Source organism: Leucoraja erinacea, unplaced genomic scaffold (genome assembly GCF_028641065.1).
Source record: "Leucoraja erinacea ecotype New England unplaced genomic scaffold, Leri_hhj_1 Leri_626S, whole genome shotgun sequence".
NCBI lineage: Eukaryota > Metazoa > Chordata > Chondrichthyes > Rajiformes > Rajidae > Leucoraja > Leucoraja erinaceus.
In genome coordinates this window covers 935-23930 of record NW_026576538.1, presented here as the reverse complement: position 1 = coordinate 23930, position 22996 = coordinate 935, and the positions used below count along the sequence as shown (strand labels likewise).

Genomic DNA, 22996 nt, shown 5'->3' with positions numbered 1-22996 from the left:
CAGACTGCTGAGCTACTCCAGCATTTTGTGTATACCTTCGTTCACAATTTTCATACAGCTCTACCTTCCTGGTGATGGTAGGAGTGAAAAATGAGACCACGAGCAGAATGGTGTTGATCTTTACGGATACTGGCTGCCTTTTTGAGACTGTGATCCTTTTGTTGGTGGAAAAGTCAGTACGTGTGATGGCCAGGCAGTGCCAAAAAAGGTAAATGTTCTTAACACCTACTTCAGCCATTGAATAAATTGAATAAATTTTGAAATGAATTGAATTAGACAATAGACAATAGACCATAGACAATAGGTGCAAGAGAAGGCCATTCGGCCCTTCGAGCCAGCACCACCATTCGCTGTGATCATGGCTGATCATTCACATTCAGCGCCCCGTTCCCCCCTCTTCTGCCTTCTGAGGCAGAGAATTCCATAAATTCACAACCCTAAATGTTTTTCCTCATCTCTGTTCTAAATGGCCTACCCCTTATTCTTAAACCGTAGCCCCTGGTTCTGGACTCCCCCAACTTCAGGAACATGTTTCCTGCCTATCAGACTGCACAACACTATCCCGCTGAGTTACTCTAGCATTTTGTGTATACCTTCGGGCACAATTTTCAGACTCTTTGCTCCTATACTCAACTCCTCGTGTTATGAAGGCCAATATGCCATTAGCTTTCTTCACAGCCTGCTGTACAACAATGCTTACTTTGAGTAACTGATAAACAAAAACTCCAGAACTCTTTGTAGTTCCCCTTCTCCCAATTTGACACCATTCAGATAATAATCTGCCTTCCTTTTTTTGCCACCAAAGTGGATAACCTCCGATTTATCCACATTCAACTGCATCTGCCATGCATCTGCCCACTCATCCAACATGTCCAAGTCACTGCATTCTCATAGCATCCTCCTCACAGTTCACACTGCTACCCAGCTATGTGTCATCTGCAAATTTTCTAATGTTACTTTGAATCCATCTAAATCATTGATGTATATTGTAAATAGCTGCAGTCCCAGCACCGAGCTTTGCGGTACACCACCTGTCACTGCCTGCCATTCTGAGAGGGACCCGTTAATCCCTACTCTCTGTTTCCTGTCTGCCAATCAATTTTCTATCCATGTCAGCACTCTACCCCCAATACCATGTGCTCTAATTTTGCCCACTAGTCTCCTATGTGGGACCTTATCAAATGCTTTCTGAAAGTCCAGGTACACTACATCCACTGCCTCTCCCTTGTCCATTTTCCTAGTTCCATCCTCAAAAAATTCCAGAAGATTAGACAACCATGATTTCCCTTTCGTAAATCCATACTGACTCGGACCGATCCTGTTACTGCAATCCAAATGTGCCGCTATTTAATCTTTTATAATTGACTACATTGAATTGAATAATTTTTTATTTTTTTTATTTTTTTTTATTATTGGAGATAGGTACATAATCTATTACATCATTACTGTCTTACATTTTTAAATTGATAATATTGTCAGTTATTATTACATTGTCTCCAATACTTTTTGCATTTTTCTTCGTTTTTTTTTTATAACTAGATAGAGCTAAAGGGATAGATGAAATAGAGAGAGGGAAGAAGGAAAAAGAAAGCTAAAATAAAAAAAAAAAGGAAGAGAAGTGAAAGAGGTAATTGAAGAAGAATGGAAAAATTTGTTAGAGTTTAAAAATATCATTCGAGATATGTTCGTACATTTCGAAGTATAGCATTTCATCCAATCTTTAGTCCGGGTGCTAGCCAGGTTCCTGTGCTGAACTATTCTGACCCTTTAAGTAATCAATAAAAGGAGACCATGTTCCAACGAATAATTCCTGTTTGTCCAACAGGGAAAGTCTGATTCTTTCCACGTTTAAGGTCTCCGTCATTTCTATAATCCACATTTTGATTGTGGGAGCCGTAGGGCCTTTCCAAAATTTTAGGATTAATTTTTTTCCTGTTATTAAACTGTAATCGATAAAGTTTCTTTGTGTTATTCTAAGTGTTTGATTTAATTCTAATATTCCGAGTATTATTAATTTTGAGTTTGGTTCCAGTTGTGTTTTGGTTACTTTGGATATTATACTAAAAATATTTACCCAAAAATTTTTAATTTTTGTACAGTTTGTAAACATGTGCGATAACGTAGCTTCTAAATGTTGACATTTATCACATATAGGTGAGATATGTTGAAAAATTTTATGTAATTTTGTTTTGGCGTAATGTAACCTATGTATTACTTTAAATTGTATTAGAGAATGTCTTGCGTTTAGTGAACACTGATGTATGTGTTGTAAACTTTCTTCCCAAGTGTCTTTCGTTATTACCTGATTTAATTCTTTTTCCCATGCTTGTCTGTGTAAGTCCGTCAAAGGAATGTCACTGTCTAATAAGATATTATATATATAAGATATTAATTTTTCTGTATTAGGATGCTTATTCCAACATTCATCAAGAATCTCTGGGTTTCTATTTCGAAAATTTTTAGAATTCGATTTAACATAATCTCTAAGTTGAAGATATCTGAAATAATCATTTCCTCGAAGTCCATAAATCTGTTGCAACTCCTGAAATGTCAAAAAAGAGCCTTCCTTGTAAAGGTGTCCCATATTTTTAATTCCATAATTCTTCCATTGTGTAAAACCCCCTTCTAAACATGAAGGCTTAAACAATGAATTATTCACAATTGGAAGAAAAAGAGATAAGTTATCTAATTTTAATGTCTTTTTTAATTGTTTCCAAATTTTTATAGCACTAAATATTATAGGGTTTTCCCTGTAAATTTTCTTGTTTAATTTAGACGTAGCAAATAATATCGAACCAATATCATAAGGCATACAATCTTCCTTTTCCATTTTTAACCAGTCTGGTTGCTGGTCTATTTCTCCCAACCAGAAGTTCATATTTTTAATATTAACTGCCCAGAAATAAAACAAAAAGTTAGGTAAAACCAAGCCTCCATTATTTTTTGATTTACACAGGTGTCTTTTGCTTATCCTATGATTCTTATAATCCCAGATAAAATCATTAACAATAGAGTCCAATTTTTTAAAGAAGTTTTTTGCCAGGTATATCGGAATCGTCTGAAAAAGGTATAATATTTGCGGTAAAAAAAATCATTTTTATGGCATTAATTTTGCCAACCATTGAAATCGGTAATGTTTTCCAGTATTGGATATTCTTATGTAATTTATTCAATAATGGGGGGAAATTTGCTCTAAATAATGTTGTATATATCTTAGTTACGTAGATACCTAGATATTTAAATTTTTCATTTACTACTTTAAATGGGAATTGTTGTATTATCTGTTTGTTATGTTCCCTTATTGGCATAATTTCACTTTTATTCCAATTTATTCTGTATCCTGAAAGTGCACCGAATTGGTTTATTAGTTTTAATAGGTTTGGGATACTAATTTCTGGTTTTGTGATGTAAATTAATACGTCATCTGCGTATAGAGAAATTTTATTCACTGTGTCTTTAGTGTTATACCCATATATTTCCGGATGCCCCCTAATTCTTTCTGCAAGTGGCTCAATTGCAAGTGCAAATAGTAATGGAGATAACGGGCATCCTTGTCTACAACCTCTAGATAGACTGAATTTAGATGACAGTCTTTGGTTGGTAAGTATTCTAGCCGTAGGATTTGTGTATAGCAGTTTTATCCATGTGCAAAATTTCTCCCCTAGCTGCATCTTTTCCATCACCGAAAATAAATAAGGCCATTCGACCTGATCAAATGCTTTTTCAGCGTCAAGTGAGATTATTGCTAAATCTTCATTAATAATTCTCTTGGTATATATAATATTAAATAATCTTCTTAGATTATAATATGAATACCGTTTCTGAATAAAGCCTGTTTGGTCAGGGTGTATTAATTTATTCATCACTGTACTTAATCTACGTGCTAGTATTTTAGTTAGTATTTTCTGGTCTGTATTCAGAAGTGCAATTGCTCTGTATGATCCCGGATCTTCCGGATCTTTATCAGCTTTAGGAATAAGCGTTATTATAGATTCATTTAAGGTGTCTGGGAGTTTCTGTTGGGTGTAGATATAATCATATAGTCTTTGCAAGCGTGGGCACAGCAAATCATGAATTTTTTTGTAAAATTCTGAACCTAGACCATCTGGCCCTACTGCCTTACCATTTTTTAGAGAGCCAATAGACTCCTCAATATCCTTTATTGTAATTTCCCTTTCTAATAATTCTCTATCATTTGAATCTAAACCTTTTAAATTACATTTTATTAAAAAAATCTGCTATTCCTTCTGATTGTGCTACAGTTTTAGTTGAATAAAGGTTATGATAGTATTGTAGAAATCTATCATTTATATCCTTGGGCATTTTTAATAATTCTCCTGTCTCTGTTCTAATTTTATGGATTATTTTTTCCCCTTCCATTTTTCGCAACTGGCGTGCTAATAGTTTTTGTGGTTTGTCTCCAAATTCAAACTGTAATTGTTTGGTTTTTTGATAAAGTTTTATTACTTGTTCTGAGTACATTTTATTTAATTTATATTTCAGTACAGCAATTTTATTATGTTTTAACGTAGATGGCGTTCTCGCATTTTCTGTATCTAGTTGCTTAATTTCACTTTCCAGTGCTTGTTGTTTAATCCTGTTTTCTTTATTATAAAATGCTTGGGCAGAGATTAATGTACCTCGAACATACGCTTTAAACGTCTCCCACATAAGAGAAGCAGGTGTGTCAGGGTTGTCATTTACCTCAAAAAATATTTGGATTTGTTTAATAATATATTCCTGGCATGATCTTTCGTTCAAGATTTGTGGGTTAAGTCTCCAATATGTTTGTTTCTCGGACATTCCATTTAATTTAATCATGAATGTTACCGGTGCGTGATCTGAGATTATGATGTTATGATATTTTGAATTATAAGTAAATGGAATAAACGTAGAGTCAACTAAAAAGTAATCTATTCTTGAGTATGTTTTGTGTACTGGTGAATAAAATGAATATTCCCGTCCGGTTGGGTTTTCTATTCTCCAGATATCCTTAATATTAGTGGTATTAATAAATGAATTTAAAAATACACTTGAATTGGATGTTGCTTTTTTTTGCCTTGATGATCTATCTAAGTATGGGTCTAATGTACAATTGAAGTCTCCTCCAATTATTAATTTGTATTGTGCAAATTCAGGAATTTTATTAAATGTTTTGTTAAAAAAAGTGGGGTTATCGAAGTTAGGCCCATAAACATTTAGAAGGATCACTTTTTCTCCATTTAACTCTCCAACCACTATAATATATCTGCCATCCATATCCACTATTATTGAAGAGGTCGCAAAAGGTATTCCTTTACGAATTACTATTGCTACTCCTCTTGACTTGTGGGAAAAAGAGGAATGATATGATTCAGCGATCCACTTAGCTTTAAGTCTGTGTTGAGATTCCTTTTTAAGATGTGTCTCTTGAAGAAATATTATATCTGTTTTAATTAGATTTAGGTGTGCCAAAACTTTACTTCTCTTAATTGGTTCATTGATTCCCTTGACATTCCAACTACAAAATGTTATTCCCTGACCCCTTCTTGTCATGTTAGCATCTTGCATATTGCATCTGAGGTGGTCTATAACCGGGCAGAAGGAACAACACATAAAACCTGACCCTGCTCCCAAACCTCAGATAGATGAATTTAAATTTGAATACATCATTCTTCCGATCATATCTCCTTGCCTTGGTCTTGTTTTTCCATTCCATTCCATTTCTCTCCAAAAGTCTTCATTTCAGCAGCCAGAAAGATTTTAAGATCATCCATTTCCGATTTTCTCCCTTTAGTTTTCTTTGGGGGAGCTTCCTGGGCCATCGCTGTAACTGAGGCCGAGGCTTCTGTAGGGCCTTCTTCTTCCATCTGGGGTCTTCCTTTACCCGATTTTTTTCCACGGGGGGGGGTGTGTTGTAGCGACATACCTTAAGTCGCAGGCCTGATGACGTCACGCAGGCTGCCGTTTCAGATTACGATCGCTGCAGGTAGGTCCCGTTTTCTCCCGTTTTTTGCTTCCTCGGTACGGAGCTGGTTGGCGCTGGACTTAAGTCTCCATAGCGCCACCGGAAGCCGAATAAATCCATACTGACTCGGACCGATCCTGTTACTGCAATCCAAATGTGCCGCTATTTAATCTTTTATAATTGACTACATTGAATTGAATAAATTTTATTAGCCAAATATTTATACATACAAGGAATTTGCCTTGGTGCTTTGCTCGCAAGTAACAACACGATACACAGTAGACAATTAAAAATAACACATTGTAATTTAAACATGTGAAAAATGAAATAAAATCCCAGAGCAAAAGGAGGCTACAGACGTTTGGTTTTGAGTAGAGCTACTGCTCCTGGAAACAAAATGTTTTTATGTCTGGTAATGGTGGCTTTGACAATCCAGAGTCGCCTTCCAGAGGGAAGTACTTCAAAGAGTTTGTGGCCAGGGTGAGAGGGGTCAGAGATGATCTTACCCGCTCGCTTCCTGGTCCTTGCAGTGTATGGTTGGTCAATGGAGGGAAGGTTGCAGCCAACAACCTTCTCAGCTGATCGAACGATGTGCTGCAGCCTCCGGATGTCATGCTTGGTGGCTGAGCCAAACCTGACCATGCTGGAGAAGGTGAGGGCAGACTCTACAATGACCGTATAGAAATGGACCATTATTGGCTGTGGCAGATTGTGTTTCCTCAGCTGCCGCAGGAAGTACATCCTCTGTTGTGCCTTTTTTTACTGGAGTCGATGGTAACCCCCCATTTAAGGTCGCTGGAGATGATGGTTCCCAGGAGCTTAAAATACTTCACAGATGTGACTGTGGTGTTGTTGATGGTGAGTGTGGTGAGGGGAGTGTGCCTCCCTGTGTGCCTGGACTTTCTCACCGCCAGGCCCCAGGTAGTCAAGATGGGAGGGAATACATCGAAGTCCCTCACCCTGAGCACAGGATCGCCCCAGGGTTGCGTCCTCAGCCCCCTATTGTACTCCCTGTACACACATGACTGTGTGGCTAGGTTCAGCTCCAACTCAATAATTAAGTTTGCTGATGACACTGTGGTGGTGGGCCTGATTTCAGACAACGATGAGAAGGCCTACCGGGAGGAGGTGGCTGATCCAGCACTCTGGTGCCAGGATAACAACCTCCTCTTGAAAATCAAAAAAAACAAAGCTGATCATGGACTTTAGGAGGGCACATCATCCGAGGACGTACACTCCATTGAGGATAAATGGGGATCCTGTGGATAGGGTGAACTTTTTTAAATATCTGGGAGTCCACATTTCCAAGGATATGACATGAGCATCACACGCCTCAGCACTCGTGAGTAAGGCAAGGCAGCGCCTTTACCACCTCAGGCAATTGAGGAAATTCAGAGTGTCTCCGAGGATCCTCCAGTGCTTCTACGCAGCGGCGGTGGAAAGCATCTTGTCCGGGAACATTACCATCTGGTTGGGGAATTGCTCTGCCAAGGACAAGAAGGCTCTGCAGAGAGTAGTGCGTTTGGCCGAAAGCACTATGGGATCTTCACTTGCCCCTCTGCAGGAACTATACATCAGGAGGTGCAACTCCAGAGCCAACAATATCATGAGAGACCCCTTCCACCCCTGCAACGGACTGTTCCAGCTGCTACGGTCAGGCAAATGCCTCCGTTGCCATGCGGTGAGAACAGAGAGGTTGAGAAGGAGTTTCTTCCCAGAGGCCATCCGGACTGTAAACTCCTATCTCACCAGGGACTAACTCTACTGAATGTTTTTCCTTCCATTATTTATTATGTAAAGGTATATGTGTGTTATGATTGTTTTTATAGTTTGTTTGGTTGTTTGTCTTTTTGCACAAAAGTCCGCAAGCATTGCAACTTTCATTTCACTGCACATCTCGTATGTGCATGCGACAAATAAACTTGACTTGACTTGACTTAACTTGAGGGGGAGCTCTCCTAAAGTCTACAATCACTTCCACTGTCTTAAGAGCATTGAGCTCCAGGTTGTTGCGATGGCACCAGGACTCCAGCTGTGTCACTTCCTGTCTATAGGCAGATTCCTTCTCCTCCTGGATCAGTCCAATCAGGGTTGTGTCATCCGCAAAATTGAAAAGCTTGACAGAGGAGTCTGTGGAGTTGCAGTCATTGGAGTAGAGAGAGTAGAGTAGAGGGGAGAGTACGCAGCCTTGCGGTGCTCCTATGCTGCGGGTATGCGTGTCCGAGATGTGCTTTCCCAGCCTCACATGCTGCTTCCTGTCTGTCAGGAAGTTGATGATCCACTGACAGAGGGGTTGAGGCACAGTCAACTCGGAAAGTTTGGAGTGTTGTAGCTCTGGCACAATGGTGTTGAATGCAGAGCTAAAATCCACAAACAAAATCCTTGCATATGTCCCCTGGCGATCTCGCTGCTGGAGGATGAAGTGCAGTCCTAGGTTGACTGCAGCATCCACTGATCTATCTGCCCGGTATGCAAATTGCAGGGGGTCCAGAAGGGGGTTGTGATATTTTTCAGGTGGATCAGCACGCCTTTCAATGGTCTTCATGATTACAGAGGTCATTGCGACAGGCCTGTAGTCATTAAGATTAGTAATCCTTGGCTTTTTGGGTACGGGAACAATAGTGGAGGCTTTGAAGCAGGCAGTGACAGTGCCATAAGCAGAGAGTTGGTGGTGTATCAGTCCTTCAAAAGCCTGCAAACATAGTGTCATATTGTTTCACTGTGGATTCTCCATCATTTCATTTTTGATTGTCACTTTCCTCTTTATCAACACTATGCTATCTTCTTTTCGAAAAGGGATTAACATTTTCAGATGAGAAGTCCTGATGATCAGCTTTTGAGGAAGGGACCTGACCCAAACCGTCCCCTGTCCATTCTCTCCACAGATGCTGCCTGATCCGTTGAGTTCCTCCAGAATTTTGTGGAGGAAGGAACTGCAGATGCTGGTTTATACCAATGATAGACACAAAGTGCTGGAGTAGCTCAGCAGGTCAGGCAGCATCTCTGGAGAAAGAGGATGGGTGACATTTCGGGTCTGAAGAAGGGTTCCAACCTGAAACATCATCTAACATTTTCTCCAGAAAAGCTGTTTGACCCGCTGAGTTACTCCAGCACCTTGTGTCTATCCTCCAGCACTTTGTTTTGTGTAAGAGATCAGCTCTGTTTATATTGAAGAAGCACTGCAGGCTTTTACTGCAAACCTGTGATGTGGTTGGTGAAACAAAGAATGGATCACCCACTGTGACAGCCACGCACAGCAAGAAGGAAGATCATGTTGGTATCAAGTATCGACTGATGGCAGCAGGAGAATTCACCCAAGTGAAAACACCAGCTTTCAACAACGAAGCCCCAGTTGATTTGTGACTAAATGGAAATTCATCCAATTAGCAGGCAGAGTAGAAAATAAACAAAAACAGCAGGAACAGCCTGCCAGAAATTCAGGAAAAGGTATTAATACTAAACAATTGTACAAACTAGAGCTGTAAACAGTAATCTGTATATAGCGTGAAAATAGGAAAAACAGTAACTTAATTCCAACAGATAATGAATATATATATAACTAAAAGTCTCATCTTGATCACTTCCGGTCTGCGCTGTATATAGATTTTAGAAAAAGCGCTATCCTATATCGCTATGATTTTCGGCCATCTTACTCACAGTCCTGAGGCAGCCCCGAAGATTTTTCCAATCGATTAAAAATAAAAAAAGTTATGAGTGTTTAAAATTTTTTAAGATCAGCTGATTGGTCCTCTCGCCTGTCAATCACCACGATGAAGGTAACGCCCCTTCCGGGGGGGGGGGGGGGGGGGGCAGGACTATAAAACCCCGGATGCCTGGACATGAGTCAGTCACTCTGGAAGATCGCGAGGGAGAGGCCACAACTGTGATTCTAAGCTGTGAATCAACTAAACTGTGAGTCTGCAAAGTCCTTGCAATAAATGATTTGTTAGCCCTTAATGACAATGCAATGAGTTTGGACTACATCATTGTGATTGGGTAGCAGAGAACAGACACCCTATCGCACCCCATGTTAAGACATGTAAAGTCCACAATCCAGGGTGTGATAGACCATTGTAAGCATCTTCCCTGGAGTTCAACAATGTATCGTCCTCACCCTTTTGCTGCTAACCATAAAATCTGGCCGATTATCAAACACACTTTTCAGCAATTATTTTGAACCCATGTCCTATTACCTGTATGTTCCAGTTCCATGGTGCTATTTTCTTGAAGTAAAGAATGGGTTGGAGAGGCCATATCCTGTGAATTAATTTACATATTTTAGAAACAAGCCTTTGCAGAAGTCTAAACACGGAGGTGCTATTACTTTATTAACTGTACATGCACCCCAAAACACCTCATAAACTTTTGATGAGACCAACATTATTCTTCCCCTTTTTCATCCTTATTCTTATATAATCACATTCACAAGAAATATTGGTTGTCATTGTCTCGCTACTGGGTTATATATGCTTTTTCTCATCAAAGAGAATATATATGTATTCTCATCAAAGCTCTTGATAAATACAGCAACACTTGCTTGCTCATATTCAACAGCGTCCTTTAAAAAAAGGCTAATATATCACTTATTTTCCTAATTGCTTGTTATAGCTGTGTGCTAACACCTTGTGTTTCATGGACAAGAATACTGAAATTAGTATATTAAGGATAGTGTGCTGTTTCCACACAGAGTTCAATTATTACCGAATGTAATGTTTGGGAACGTTAGATTGCATTAGACAAGATTAGTTTATTGATATATACGCCAGGATGAAATGAAATTCTTTACTCGGATGAAACTTACAGTGAACAGTAGACATGGTAATGAGGAAGGACATTCTTGCCATAGAGGGAGAATGGTATGTTAGCATTCATAGCAAAAGGATTTGAGTATAGGAGCAGGGAGGTTCTACTGCAGTTGTACAGGGTCTTGGTGAAACCACACCTGGAGTATTGCGTGCAGTTTTGGTCTCCAAATCTGAGGAAGGACATTATTGCCATAGAGGGAGTGCAGAGAAGGTTCACCAGACTGATTCCTGGGATGTCAGGACTGTCTTATGAAGAAAGACTGGATAGACTCGGTTTGTACTCGCTAGAATTTAGAAGATTGAGGGGGGATCTTATAGAAACTTACAAAATTCTTAAGGGGTTGGACAGGCTAGATGAAGGAAGATTTTTCCAGATGTTGGGGAAGTCCAGAACAAGGGGTCACAGTTTAAGGATAAAGGGAAAATCTTTTAGGACTGAGATGAGAAAAACATTTTTTACATAGAGAGTGGTGAATCTCTCGAATTCTCTGCCACATAATGTAGTTGAAGCCAGTTCATTGGCTATATTTAAGAGGGAGTTAGATGTGGCCCTTGTGGCTAAAGGGATCAGGGGGTATTGAGGAGAGCAGTTACAGGACACAGAGTTGGATGATCAGCCATGATCATATTGAATGGCGGTGCAGGCTCGAAGGGCCGAATGGCCTACTCCTGCACCTATTTTCTATGTTTCTATGTTTCTATGAGAGGTATAACAATAAATGTAATGGTGAATGTAAAACAACAGAATAAAGTATTGACGATTTACTGCATTATGAAGTAGGGCAGGATAACTGAATGAAGTAGAGAGTAAGAGTAAATGGCAGCACCTCCGGGAAGGCGGTGTAAAATAAGTGATCAGTTCAGGAGTCTAATAGGTGTTCTTAAGTCTGAATGACTGGGTTTTTAAGTTCCTGTAATATCTACAAGAAGGTAGACAGGAAAGGGAATGGACAGAGTGGCAGGCATCCTTGACACAATGGCAAATGAATGCCTTTTTAGCGGAGTCGAGACCATGAGTTAATTCAACGAACTTTATTACGAACGGTAACAATGAATAATGCGAGTTTATCAGACAGCTAAATAAATGATGTTGTATCCACAAGTGTGGAGCTCGCATGAATGAACTCGACAAAAAGCGCGCAAAACCCACTCGTCGCGCCCACGTGACTGGGTTAATCAAACCCTCTACCCCAAGGCACTAGCAGGTGTTGCTACACCTTTATTATTACAGCCAGGAATGAAATTTCAAATTAACACCAAAGGCTTTGGTATCTTTTGGCCGTGGCTAGCACCCCTGACTTTTTTGTCCAGAGGTTATGAATGGTTTTAATCCCATTCCAGAGATTTGAACAATAATCTGAACTGCCTCTCCAATGAGGGTGTGTTGCACTAATTCAATGAGAGTTTTTTGAAGTGGTCACCAAGTTGAGGACAGGGCTGGGCAGATTGTCTATAAGGATGTTAGCAAGGCCTTTGACAAGGTCCCACATGGTAAGGTAATCTGGTAGGTTAGACTGCATGGAATCCAAAGTAAGCGAGCCAAATGGATTCATAATTGGCTTTGAGGAAGGGGTTAAAGGATAGTTGTGGAGGGTTGTTTTTGTGATTGGAGGCCAGTGACCAAGTGGTGTGCCACAGGGATTGATGCTTTCCTGCTTTCCACTATATACATTAACGATCTGGATGACAATGCACTGTAGGTACTTTTGTAGCGGGCACTGATGGTATCGAAGACAGTGAGGTAGGATATTCAGTGTATAACAAGATCTAGATTCTTTGGGAAGGTGGCCAAAGGGATGGTATATGGAATTTAAATCTGAGAAGTATGAGGGGTTGCACTTCCTTATGTCAAACTGAGGAAGGACTTACACAGTAAATGATAGAGCCTTGGTGAGAGTTGCAGAACATCTGGGATATGGGTACACTGTTCCCAAAAAGTTGCGAGTCAGGTGGCATTTGGCACACATTTCCTCATTGGGATGAGTAGTGAGCACAACAGTTGGGACATCATCATACAGCTGTATAAGTTGTTGGTGAGACCACACTTTGAGTACTGTGCGCAGTTCTGAACACCCAGCTACCGAGAGTTAGAAAGGATGCAGAACAGATTCACCAGGATGTTACCGGGACTTGCGGGCTTGAGTTATGGGGGTGAGAATGGATAGGCTGGCACTTTTTCCTTTGGACCATAGGAGGCTAAGAAGGTGACCTGATTGAGGTTTACAATGTCATGAGGGGCATGGAGAAAGTGAACATGCTGGGGTTCAGGAAAAGGTGTTCATGTCAAACAATGGTGCCTACGTTGGAGCTCGGGACGTCTCTTAGCGGCTTGTAACGCTAACGGCAGGTACTCGGGGAATGAGGTAAGCTCGTGAAGACTCGTGAAGATTTTTCAACATGTTGTAAAATGTCCACGAGGGCCCCGAGTACCTACGAGTGACTATTACCGTAATTCTCCGTGTTCGAATCGGGGGAAATTCGGCAGAACTTGAATTAGCTCGTACAGTGGGACAGCCCCTTTACAGCGAATGCATTGCTGGAGACCCTTGTTTGATACCAACTACGGGTGCTGTCTGTACGGAGTTTATACGTTCTCCCCGTGACCTGTTTGAGTTTCTCAGAGAACCTCCGTTTCCTCCTACACTCCAAAGATGTACAGGTTTCTAAATTGGCTTGGTAAATGTAAAAATTGTCCCTGGTGGGTGAAGGATAGTGCTAATGTGCGGGGATCGCTGGTCGGCGCCGACCCGCTGGGCCGATGTGCCTGTTTCCACGTTGTATCTAATACAAATCTTTTCCAGCCAGAAGAGGATGAATGGAATAGCTTCATGCACCAGATTCATAAGCAGTAAATGACTGCAGCATGGTAGCGCAACGGTGGAGTTGCTGCCTTTCAGCACCAGTGACCCAGGTTCGATCCTGACTACAGGTGCTGTCTGTACAGCGTTTGTACGTTTTCTCCGTGAGCATGTGGGTTTTTTCTGGCTTCTCTAATTTCCTCCCACACTCTAAAGATGTACAGGTTTGTAGGTTAATAGGATTTGGGAAATTGTTCATAGTGTGTAGGATAATGTTAGTGTGTGAGTGATCAATGAGCCGAAGGGCCTGTTTCCGTACTGTATCTCTGGACTAAAAACTGGCTCGCTCAGAGTGCAAGATTACTGCAGACCTGCTGAACCACCTCCTTCCTGGCTTGGCAGAGTCTGAAGAAAAGAGCCAGAGGCACAAGAAACTGCAACTTGAACCTGGAGCAATAACCAATCTGCTGGATGAACTCAGCTAGCCTCGCAGCATCTGTGGAGGAAGGAATGGGCGATGTTTTAGGTTGAAACCCTGTATCAGGAAATTGTCAGAATCAGTTAAAATTATCTTGAAGGTATAAGCAGAACATCTTTGTGGCATTGCGAATAAGAAGAACATCTTTGTGACATTGGAAGGGGTAGGATAGGGACCCACAATCCTGTTTACATTAACGATAGTGGTAAGGGTCAAAAACTTCAAATTCCTGGGCGTGCATATTTCTGAAGCTCTTTCCTGGTCCCAGCACACTGATGCAATTACAAAGAAAGCACATCAGTGCCTCTACTTTCTGAGAAGATTATGGAGAGTCGGTATGTCAAGGAGGACTCTCTCAAACTGCTACAGGTGTGAATCTGAATCTGAATCTGAAGGTGCACAGTAGAGAGCATGCTGACCGGTTGCATCGTGGCTTGGTTCGGCAACTTGAGCGTTCAGGAGCGGAAAAGGATGCAGAAAGTTGTGACCACTGCCCAGTCCATCATCGGCTCTGACCTCCCCACCATTGAAGAGATCTATCGCAGTCGCTGGCTCAAAAAGGCAGCCAACATCATCAAGGACCCACACCAGCCTGGCCACGCACTAATTTCTCCACTACCATCGGGCAGAAGGTACAGGAGCATGAAATCTGTTACATCCAGGTTCAGGACCAGCTTCTTCCCCACAGCCATCAGGCTATTAAACTCACCAACAAACAGACTGTGAACTGTAATAGCCTATTGCACTTTATCTGCTAATTTATATGTACATTGAACTGAACGGTTCTGTATTTTTGCTTGCTATATTCTGTTGTGCTGCAGTAAGCAAAAATGTCATTGTCCTATCTGGGACACATGACAATAAACTCTCTTGACTTGACTTGACTTGGGTGTCTCAGCACACTGTAACTAAATGAAGGATCTATTCTACTGCTCCAGAGCAATCTTAAATGATTCCCCACTCTAATCAAACATTTAGATTGGGTGACCACATTTACTATGCACAGACAACTCTGAACATTTTGTTTCCTGCTTTTTAATTCACCATACAACTGCGAAACTGGGTGTTGTAACAACACCCAATATAAGGACAGATACTTGGATAGGGAAAAAAAGATGGGTAGTGACCTAATGCAGGCAAATAGGATTAATGTAGATAGTCAGCATGGATAATGTGTAAGAAAGAACTGCAGATACTGGTTTAAACCGAAGATAGACACCAAAATCTGGAGTAACTCAGCGGGTCAGACAACATCTTTGCAGAGTGTAGATTTGCAAAGAGACACTGCAGAGGTTTGCCAGGGTTCCTGTCACGGTTTGTTTGAAACAGCTCTGTCACAGAGGACTGTTTACGGACTGTTCCCAGGGACGCATCCAGAGACTGACATCAAGTGCTGCTGGAAGGTCATCAACGCGGTGAAAGACGCTTTTTGGTCTGCCTGAGCATTGTTGAGTACCCAGCAGAGCGAGATGTCCGTTGGGGAATGTTGCCAACTGGCCTGCTGCAGACTGCAGAAGTACGTGCTGAGGGACGCACTGAAGCTCGGTGCAGCCAACGCCAAGGCTCGTGGGGGAGGACCACAGTCTAGGGTCCTTCCGCTGCTGGACTTGGGGGGCACGGTGTGGTGGAGACACCCCTCAAAATAAGGGAAGGGATTCCACGCCAGTGGGCCACATGAGTGGCAAGGGTGGGAGATAAATTTGTGAAATTTGAGCAACAGTATTGAATGTCTTGTATAGGCTCCGAAAATGTCGGATGAATTTCTTGCATGGTTAATGTATTGTAGATATTTATTACCTGAATAAAGTCTATTTTGAAATGGGATCTCTGAAGAAAAGGGATAGGTATCAACCCAAAACAACCACCTATCCCTTTCCTCAGCTTTACTCCAGCTTTATATGTCTATCATCAGCATGGATAAATGGGCTGAAGAGCCAATATCTGTCTCCACAACTCTGACTAAGTTTAAAGAATCGCATTCAGCCTTGGTGCATTGCACCTTTCCAGATTCAATATCAAATTCAGCAATTTTATCCAAAAGACGTGGTCTATGTTTCTGGACCTATTACAAGTATGAGATGCAATAGTAATTTAAATAAATAAATAAATAAATGAGTGGTATCAGGACCTGGTAACGGGAGGTAAAACAACAAAAACAGACTTGGTTGGTAGTCCCCTTTCTGCGGAGTTTAATGTTATAATAGAGCGATTGTTCCTATTTTCTTTTTCTTTCTTTTCTAGGGTCTATTTTCTCACTTTACTTCCTTCTCTAACTTCTTTTCTAAGGGGCTTTCTTTCCCAACACTCTTGCACTTCACGACTCTCGCGCACTTTCTTTACTTTCCTTACTTCTATCTTTTTCTTAAAGCTCAAAAAAAATGAAGCGGTACAAAAAATGTATTAAGATATATGTGTTGTGTAGTATTGTAATTTACCGTACTTCTAATAAAAATAAAAAATAAAAAAAAATAAAAATTCAGCAATTTTGGATAACTCTTTCTCTGAGTGTTAGAACAGTTACTTCATCTGTCTGTAATGTTGACCGAGTATTTTTTCCTTCCATGGTTTGGAAAGATTTTTTTTTGGTAGCTGAGAATAGCACACTCTGACCTACAGCAATCAGCAAAGGAAAACACTGTGAAATGTTGATGCATGATAGAAAATGTTGAACAAGAATATTTTTCCAAATTCATCTATTAAAAAACTTGTGTTTACCATTCCCCCATTTGAGATTTCTAGCACCAAGATTGATCCCAGGATCTCAATTTTTAGGTGAGAAACTCTCAGAATGGATTCTGCAAATATTGTTGAATCCAACCAATTATCCATTAAATTATCAGAATAAAAACATTAATTTAGGTGGGCAACCTACTCCATTAGTTAATACCCAGCGTGTTGAAGACAAACAAAATCCCACTTTCTTTCAACTTTCACATTCCAGTTGTTCTTTTTGCCTTATCTTGAGAATTCCTCTCTAAAGTTCATCTTTCCTACCGTACTTCTGGATTCTTTTATTTTATGAGTCTTCATAGCTTCTTGTGATCCTGCCGTCGCAAAGCTTGGAGAAGCGGTAGTTCCTTGGGAGAATTGAAAATATTTAAACTCATTTAAGTGTTTTGTATTCATTTAATTTTTATTAAATATTAATATGTAATATCATATTTTAATGGTTTAACTCATTACTCGCAGAATTCCAGCAACATATAAGAAGGTTGTTCACGCATCACAACAACAAAATAACCCCTGTCTGAACTTGCGCTATCTCTTGTAATCACTTTCCCTTGCTTTGAACATTTATCTATTCTTTATTTCTTAATACTTATCCATTCATTTTTAAATGATCAGCTGACATAAATGCTAAGGGATTTCACATTGCAGTAGCCATCTCTGCAAAAATTTCCTTAATTCCTGCTTTCATCAAAGCTGTATCATCATATGTCAGCTTTTGCGAGGACAGTTGCATTCCAACTAAGACCCGGACATGGTTCAACAACAACAAACGCTGTTTCACTGCAGAACTCAGACAGCTCCGACAGTCTAAAGAGGAGGCCTACAGGAGTGGGGATGCAGACCTCTACAGGCAGGCCAAGTACAAGCTGAGAAGAGGAATCAGAGCTGCCAAGGAAAGGTACTCTGAGAAGTTAAGGAGCAAGTTCTCAGCTAGTGACTCTTCTTCAGTTTGGAATGGTTTGCAAGGAATTACCAGCTACAAGAAGAAAGCCCCCCCGCTCTTTGGACAATCGTCAGCTGACCAACAACCTGAATGAGTTTTACTGCAGGTTTGAAAATCAGAAACATAACACTCCAAACATTCCGAGTTGACTGTGCCTGAGCCCCTCTGTCGGTGGATCACCAGCTTCCTGACAGACAGGAAGCAGCATGTGAGGCTGGGAAAGCACATCTCGGACGCGCAAACGCTCACCATAGGAGCACTGCAAGGCTGCGTACTCTCTCCTCTCCTCTACTCTCGCTACACCTCTGTCAAGCTTCTCAAGTTTGCGGACGACACAACCCTGATTGGACTGATCCAGGATGGGGAGGAATCTGCCTACAGACAGGAAGTGTCACAGCTGGCGTCCTGGTGCCGTAGCAACAACCTCCCAATGCTCTTAAGACAGTGGAATTGATTGTGGACTTTAGGAGAGCTCCCCCTCCCCTCACCCCACTCACCATCAACAACACCACAGTTACATCTGTGGAGTATTTTAAGTTTATGGGAACCATCATCTCCAAGGACCTTAAGTGGGGGGCTACCATCGACCAGTCAAAAAGGCACAACAGAGGATGTACTTCCTGCGGCAGCTGAGGAAGCACAATCTGCCACAGGCAATGATGATCCAATTCTGCATGGCCATCGTAGAGTCTGTTCTCACCTTCTCCATCATGGTCTGATTTGGCTCAGCCAGTAAGCACGACACCTGGAGGCTGCAGCGAATCGTCCGATCAGCAGAGAAGGTGATTGGCTGCAACCTTCCCTCCATTGAAATTACTGTACACTGCAAGGGCCAGGAAGCAAGCGGGCAAGATCATCTCTGACCCCTCTCACCCTGGCCACAAACTCTTTGAATCACTTCCCTCTAGAAGGTGACTCCGCATTGTCAAAGCTGCCACAGCCAGACATAAAAACAGTTTTTATCCACGAGTAGTTGCTCTACTCAACAGCCAAAAATCTGTAGGCTCCCTTTGATCCGGTATTTTGTTTGTTCTCATGCTTAATCAATGGTGCTTTATCATTAATGACTTATGTTTAGTATTTTCTGAGTCATTTGTAATTGGCACTGTATGTCATGTTGTTACTTGTGGGTGGAGCATCAAGGCAAATTCCTTGTATGTGAATACTTGGCCAATAAACTTACTTACTTACTTACTTACTTACTTACTTACAAGGAAATTGGATGTCAATGTACTTTGTTCACCAGGGGAAATGTTCTTTCACAATCAATCCAGATTTTGCGAAGATATATAATATTTCCCACAAACTATTTGTGGTCCTGTATTTCATGTCGCCGTTTTCATTTCAGAAGTTTTTCCACAAAATCTTCACAATACTCTTCCCTTAGTTCTAATGTCTATCATTGTTTACAAAGAAAAGTGAGGCTGCACAGAGCATTGTGTTCAGCCCTGGTATAAAAAGGATGTTGTTAAGATGAAAAAACTGCAGAAAAAAATTACGAAGATATTGCCAGAATTTGAGGACCTGAGCTGTAGGGAAAGGTTGGGCAGGTTAGGACTTTATTCCTTGGAGTGCAGGAAGCTGAGTGGTGATATTATAGAGGTGTCTAAGATAATTAAGGGAATAGATAAGGTGAATGCACTGAATCATTTAGTAAGGGAATCAAGAACCAGAGGTGAGAGGGGAAAGATTTAATAGGAACCTGAGGGGCATTTTTCACACTGAGGGTGATGGATATTTGGGAATGAGCTGCCAGAGGACGTAGTTGAGGCAAGTACAGGTGTACTATAATAACATTTAAAACATTTGGACAAGTACATGGATAGGAAAGCTTTAGAGGGAAATGGGGCAAATGTGGGCAGGTGGGACCAGCGAAGGTGAGCATCCTGGTTGGCATATGCATGTTGGGCCAAAGGGCATGTTTCCGTATGGTTATGACTCTATAAATCTAACTACCTGCAATTCTAAAATAAATAAGCCAAACAAGATTTTGTACAAACTGAGTACTTAATTATTTTATATTCATTGTTTTAAAGCACAAACCCCAAACCGTTTACAATCTTCAAAACTGATCTTTCTACACCCAGAGACCAAGGACTCAGATGCTAATGGATTGCTGCTGCACCTCACCTTCACACGAAGCGCAAGGGAAATGTCTGATCTGGATCAAGACTGGATTGGGGAGTTGGGGAAGGAGATACAGTATTGAAGGTTGGTAATTGGGGGCTCAAATTGTTTCTGAAGCTGAAGCATGGGTGGTAGTTGATCATCAGTCCCCATCAGATGGGAGGGAATGTGTGGATATTGGATGCTTGTTCTATGGGAAGAGTGGATTAAGAGCCTGATCAGAGCCCTCTGGAGTGGGTGATAAAACTGTGATGGGGTGGGAGGGTCCAACAGCAAGAGATCAGTGCCTTGAATTGTGATGTCAGGGATAACAGTTGCAGATGGCGGACTGTGCTGATCGGAGGTGTGGAGAGGATGTGTGGATGTGGTGGGGTCAGTGGGATCAGATAGTGGTGGGTCATTGGGGTTGCTAAACAAAAGCGGAAAATAATGTTTAGTTTAGTGTTTAGTTTCAAGATACAACATGGAAACAAGCCCTAAGCCTACTGGCCCACCGAGTCCATGCTGACCATCGATCACCCATTCACACTAGTTCTATGTTATTCCATTTTCTCACTCCTATACACTAGGGACAATTTACAACAGCGAATTAACATCAAAACCTGAGATAGATGCAAAAAACTGGAGTAACTCAGTGGGTCAGACAGCATCTCTGGAGAAAAGTAGGTGGTGTTTTGTGTCGAGACCCTTCTTCAGACATTGCATACAAATTGCAAATCTTTGGAATGTGGGTGGAAACTGGAACACCGGGAGGACACCTTGATGCAATCACTATACCTGTCTGAAAGATGTATACTTGAAACCTTGCTTTGAGCAGCTAATACGTCCAAATATTTACACTAGTGACCTGGAGTTCTCTGTGCCACCAGGGACATTGGCCAGATTGAACCATTGCACTGCCCAGATTAAGCTGCAAATCAATTTAAACCGAGCCCAAATAATCATCAGGCCAATCTCTTCCAGCCAAGGACTTTAAATACATATAGGATAAGAAGAAGATCAGGATGCAATGTTGGCGGAGTAAGGTAAAGTTGAGTACACAGAACATTACTTAATCAAAAGTACAGCATAGAAACAGGCCATGTCTGTGCCGAACACGGTGCCAAAATAAACTAATCATAAGATCATGTGATAGGAGCAGAGTTGGGCTGTTCTGCCCATCAAGTCTACTCTGCCAATCAATCATGGCTGATCTATCTCTCCCTCCTAACCTCATTCTCCTGCCTTCTCCCCATAACCTCTGACACCCGCACTAATCAAGAATCAATCTTATAGATAATTAAGATAGTATAGATCTTAAGAATAATCATCTGTCTACTTGAAAAATAGACACAATGTGCTGGAGCAACTCAGTGGGTCAGGCAGCATCTCTGGAGGAAAGTAATAATTTCTGCACATTATTCATATCTCTCAATTCCCTGAATATCCTTGTGCCCAACCAAAAGATTCTTCAACACAAGTAGAAATATGTTGGCTGAACTTTCATACACCTCAACTAGTTCTGAACTTGCAAATACCTTGGATTTTCACTTTAAAGACCTTCAGTGTGCAAGCTATTCACCGATTCTTAGATCAGAAAAATCAAGCAGGCACCTATTTGGTCTTCTCGTAAATGAACATGGATTTTTTTTGAAAAAGCGACATCAATCCATTCAAATGAGCAAGATGAAACTGAGGAATACAAATTCTACTTCGTCTGATCAAAATCCTTTCTCTTGAATTATTCACATTGAACCAGCCTAGAGCGTGTCATTTCAATATTTACATTTCTCTTCTAATGAATCAGTTAACTAATTTCCAGAATATGGTTTAATAAGAGATTACAAAATTGATTACCTTTCAATGGTGGCTCAGAACAGGAGGATTGGAAAGTCCATTCCACTGTATAAACCATTGTGGTTGGCATGAATTCTATTATCACATGACATTGATGTCCGTGAGAATACCATGAAGACAATGAGGTTGAATTCCTGGACATTTTTTTATTATCCAGCTCAATTTCTCTGAAACCAAGTACACTATCAGCTGCTGAAATCCTAGCAATTAGCTAACTCGACATGGCCTTAAGATCAAAGCCAGTCAGGGTCAATTGCACATTACGACAATGCATTACACCGAGTTAAACACAAAAGGTTGGAGTAACTCAGCTAGTTGAGCAGCATCTTGGAGGGAATGGATAGACGACAAGAGTTCGGGTCAACATTTTCAGGTCAAGAGTTTCTCAGACTGAAGGACCCAGAACGTCATCAGTTCATTTCCTCCACAGATGCTGCCTGATCCGTTGAGTTAATCCAGCATCTGTAATACCTAATGTCTCCAATTGCATAACTCTCTTAACTATTCATTTGCGAAGCCACTTACTCTGTAGAGATTTTCCTGTGGACTTTGTTTCCTTCTCCAATGAAGTCAGCATAGAAAGCTCCTTCAGAGGCATGGTTGATTTCATTGACCGCAGTCGCTGGGTCTGATCTTTTCCATGATGATCCATTCTGAGATTTGTCACTATGTGACACCGACCCTGATAACATATCAACAGCAAACATTAAATAGCAATAATGATTACTATGAATAAAACCATGAGAGAAATAGATTGGGTGGACACAGTCTTGTGCCCAGAGTAGGGGAATCGGGAACAACAAGAGGGCATAGGTTTAAGGTGAAGGGCGGAAAGACTTTATAGGAATCTGAGGGTTAACCTTTTCACGCAAAGGGTGGTAGGTGTATGGAATGCGCAGCCGGAGTAGGTAGTTGGGGCTGGACTATCGCAATGTTTAAGAATCAATTAGATAGGTACATGAATAGGACAACTTTAGGGGGATATGGGCGTAGGATTAGTGTAGATGGGAAATGGTAGTCGGTGAGGGCAAGTTGGGCCAAAGGGCATGTTTCGACACTGTATCACTCTATGAATGGAGCAGAGGATTTAGTGTGGCAAATTTGGCTGAAAACAGGTATGATTAAAATTTAGTCAAGAATCAAATTCCCGAAGGAACCCAGAGGGTCAGGCCACATCTGTGCAGGAAAGTAGATTGATAATGTTTCTGGTTCCATCCCAAAATGGTATTTCTCAATTTCCCTTCACAGATGCTGCCTGACCTCCTGAGTCCCTTCAGCAGTTTGTGTTTTGCTCATGATTCCAGCATTCAGATTCAATTTTAATTGTCATTG

General features: G+C 41.1%; 1 protein-coding gene across 3 annotated transcripts in view; it reads right to left on the bottom strand.

Annotated features, from left to right (window-relative positions):
• Positions 1-22363, bottom strand: part of LOC129694327 (uncharacterized) — a 48654-nt gene extending 26291 nt beyond the window's left edge. For 2 of the 3 annotated variants that reach the window (XM_055631029.1, XM_055631028.1), the window contains exons 1-3: positions 22190-22363; positions 17023-17105; positions 10141-10204 (exon numbers count right to left, since the gene is read on the bottom strand). In XM_055631029.1, the coding sequence (XP_055487004.1) occupies positions 10141-10204; positions 17023-17105; positions 22190-22316 (274 nt within the window). In that variant the 5' untranslated portion in view covers positions 22317-22363. The remainder of the gene's footprint in view (positions 1-10140; positions 10205-17022; positions 17106-22189) is intronic. The other variant, XM_055631030.1, reaches the window with a different exon arrangement.
• Positions 22364-22996: the final 633 nt, after the last annotated feature.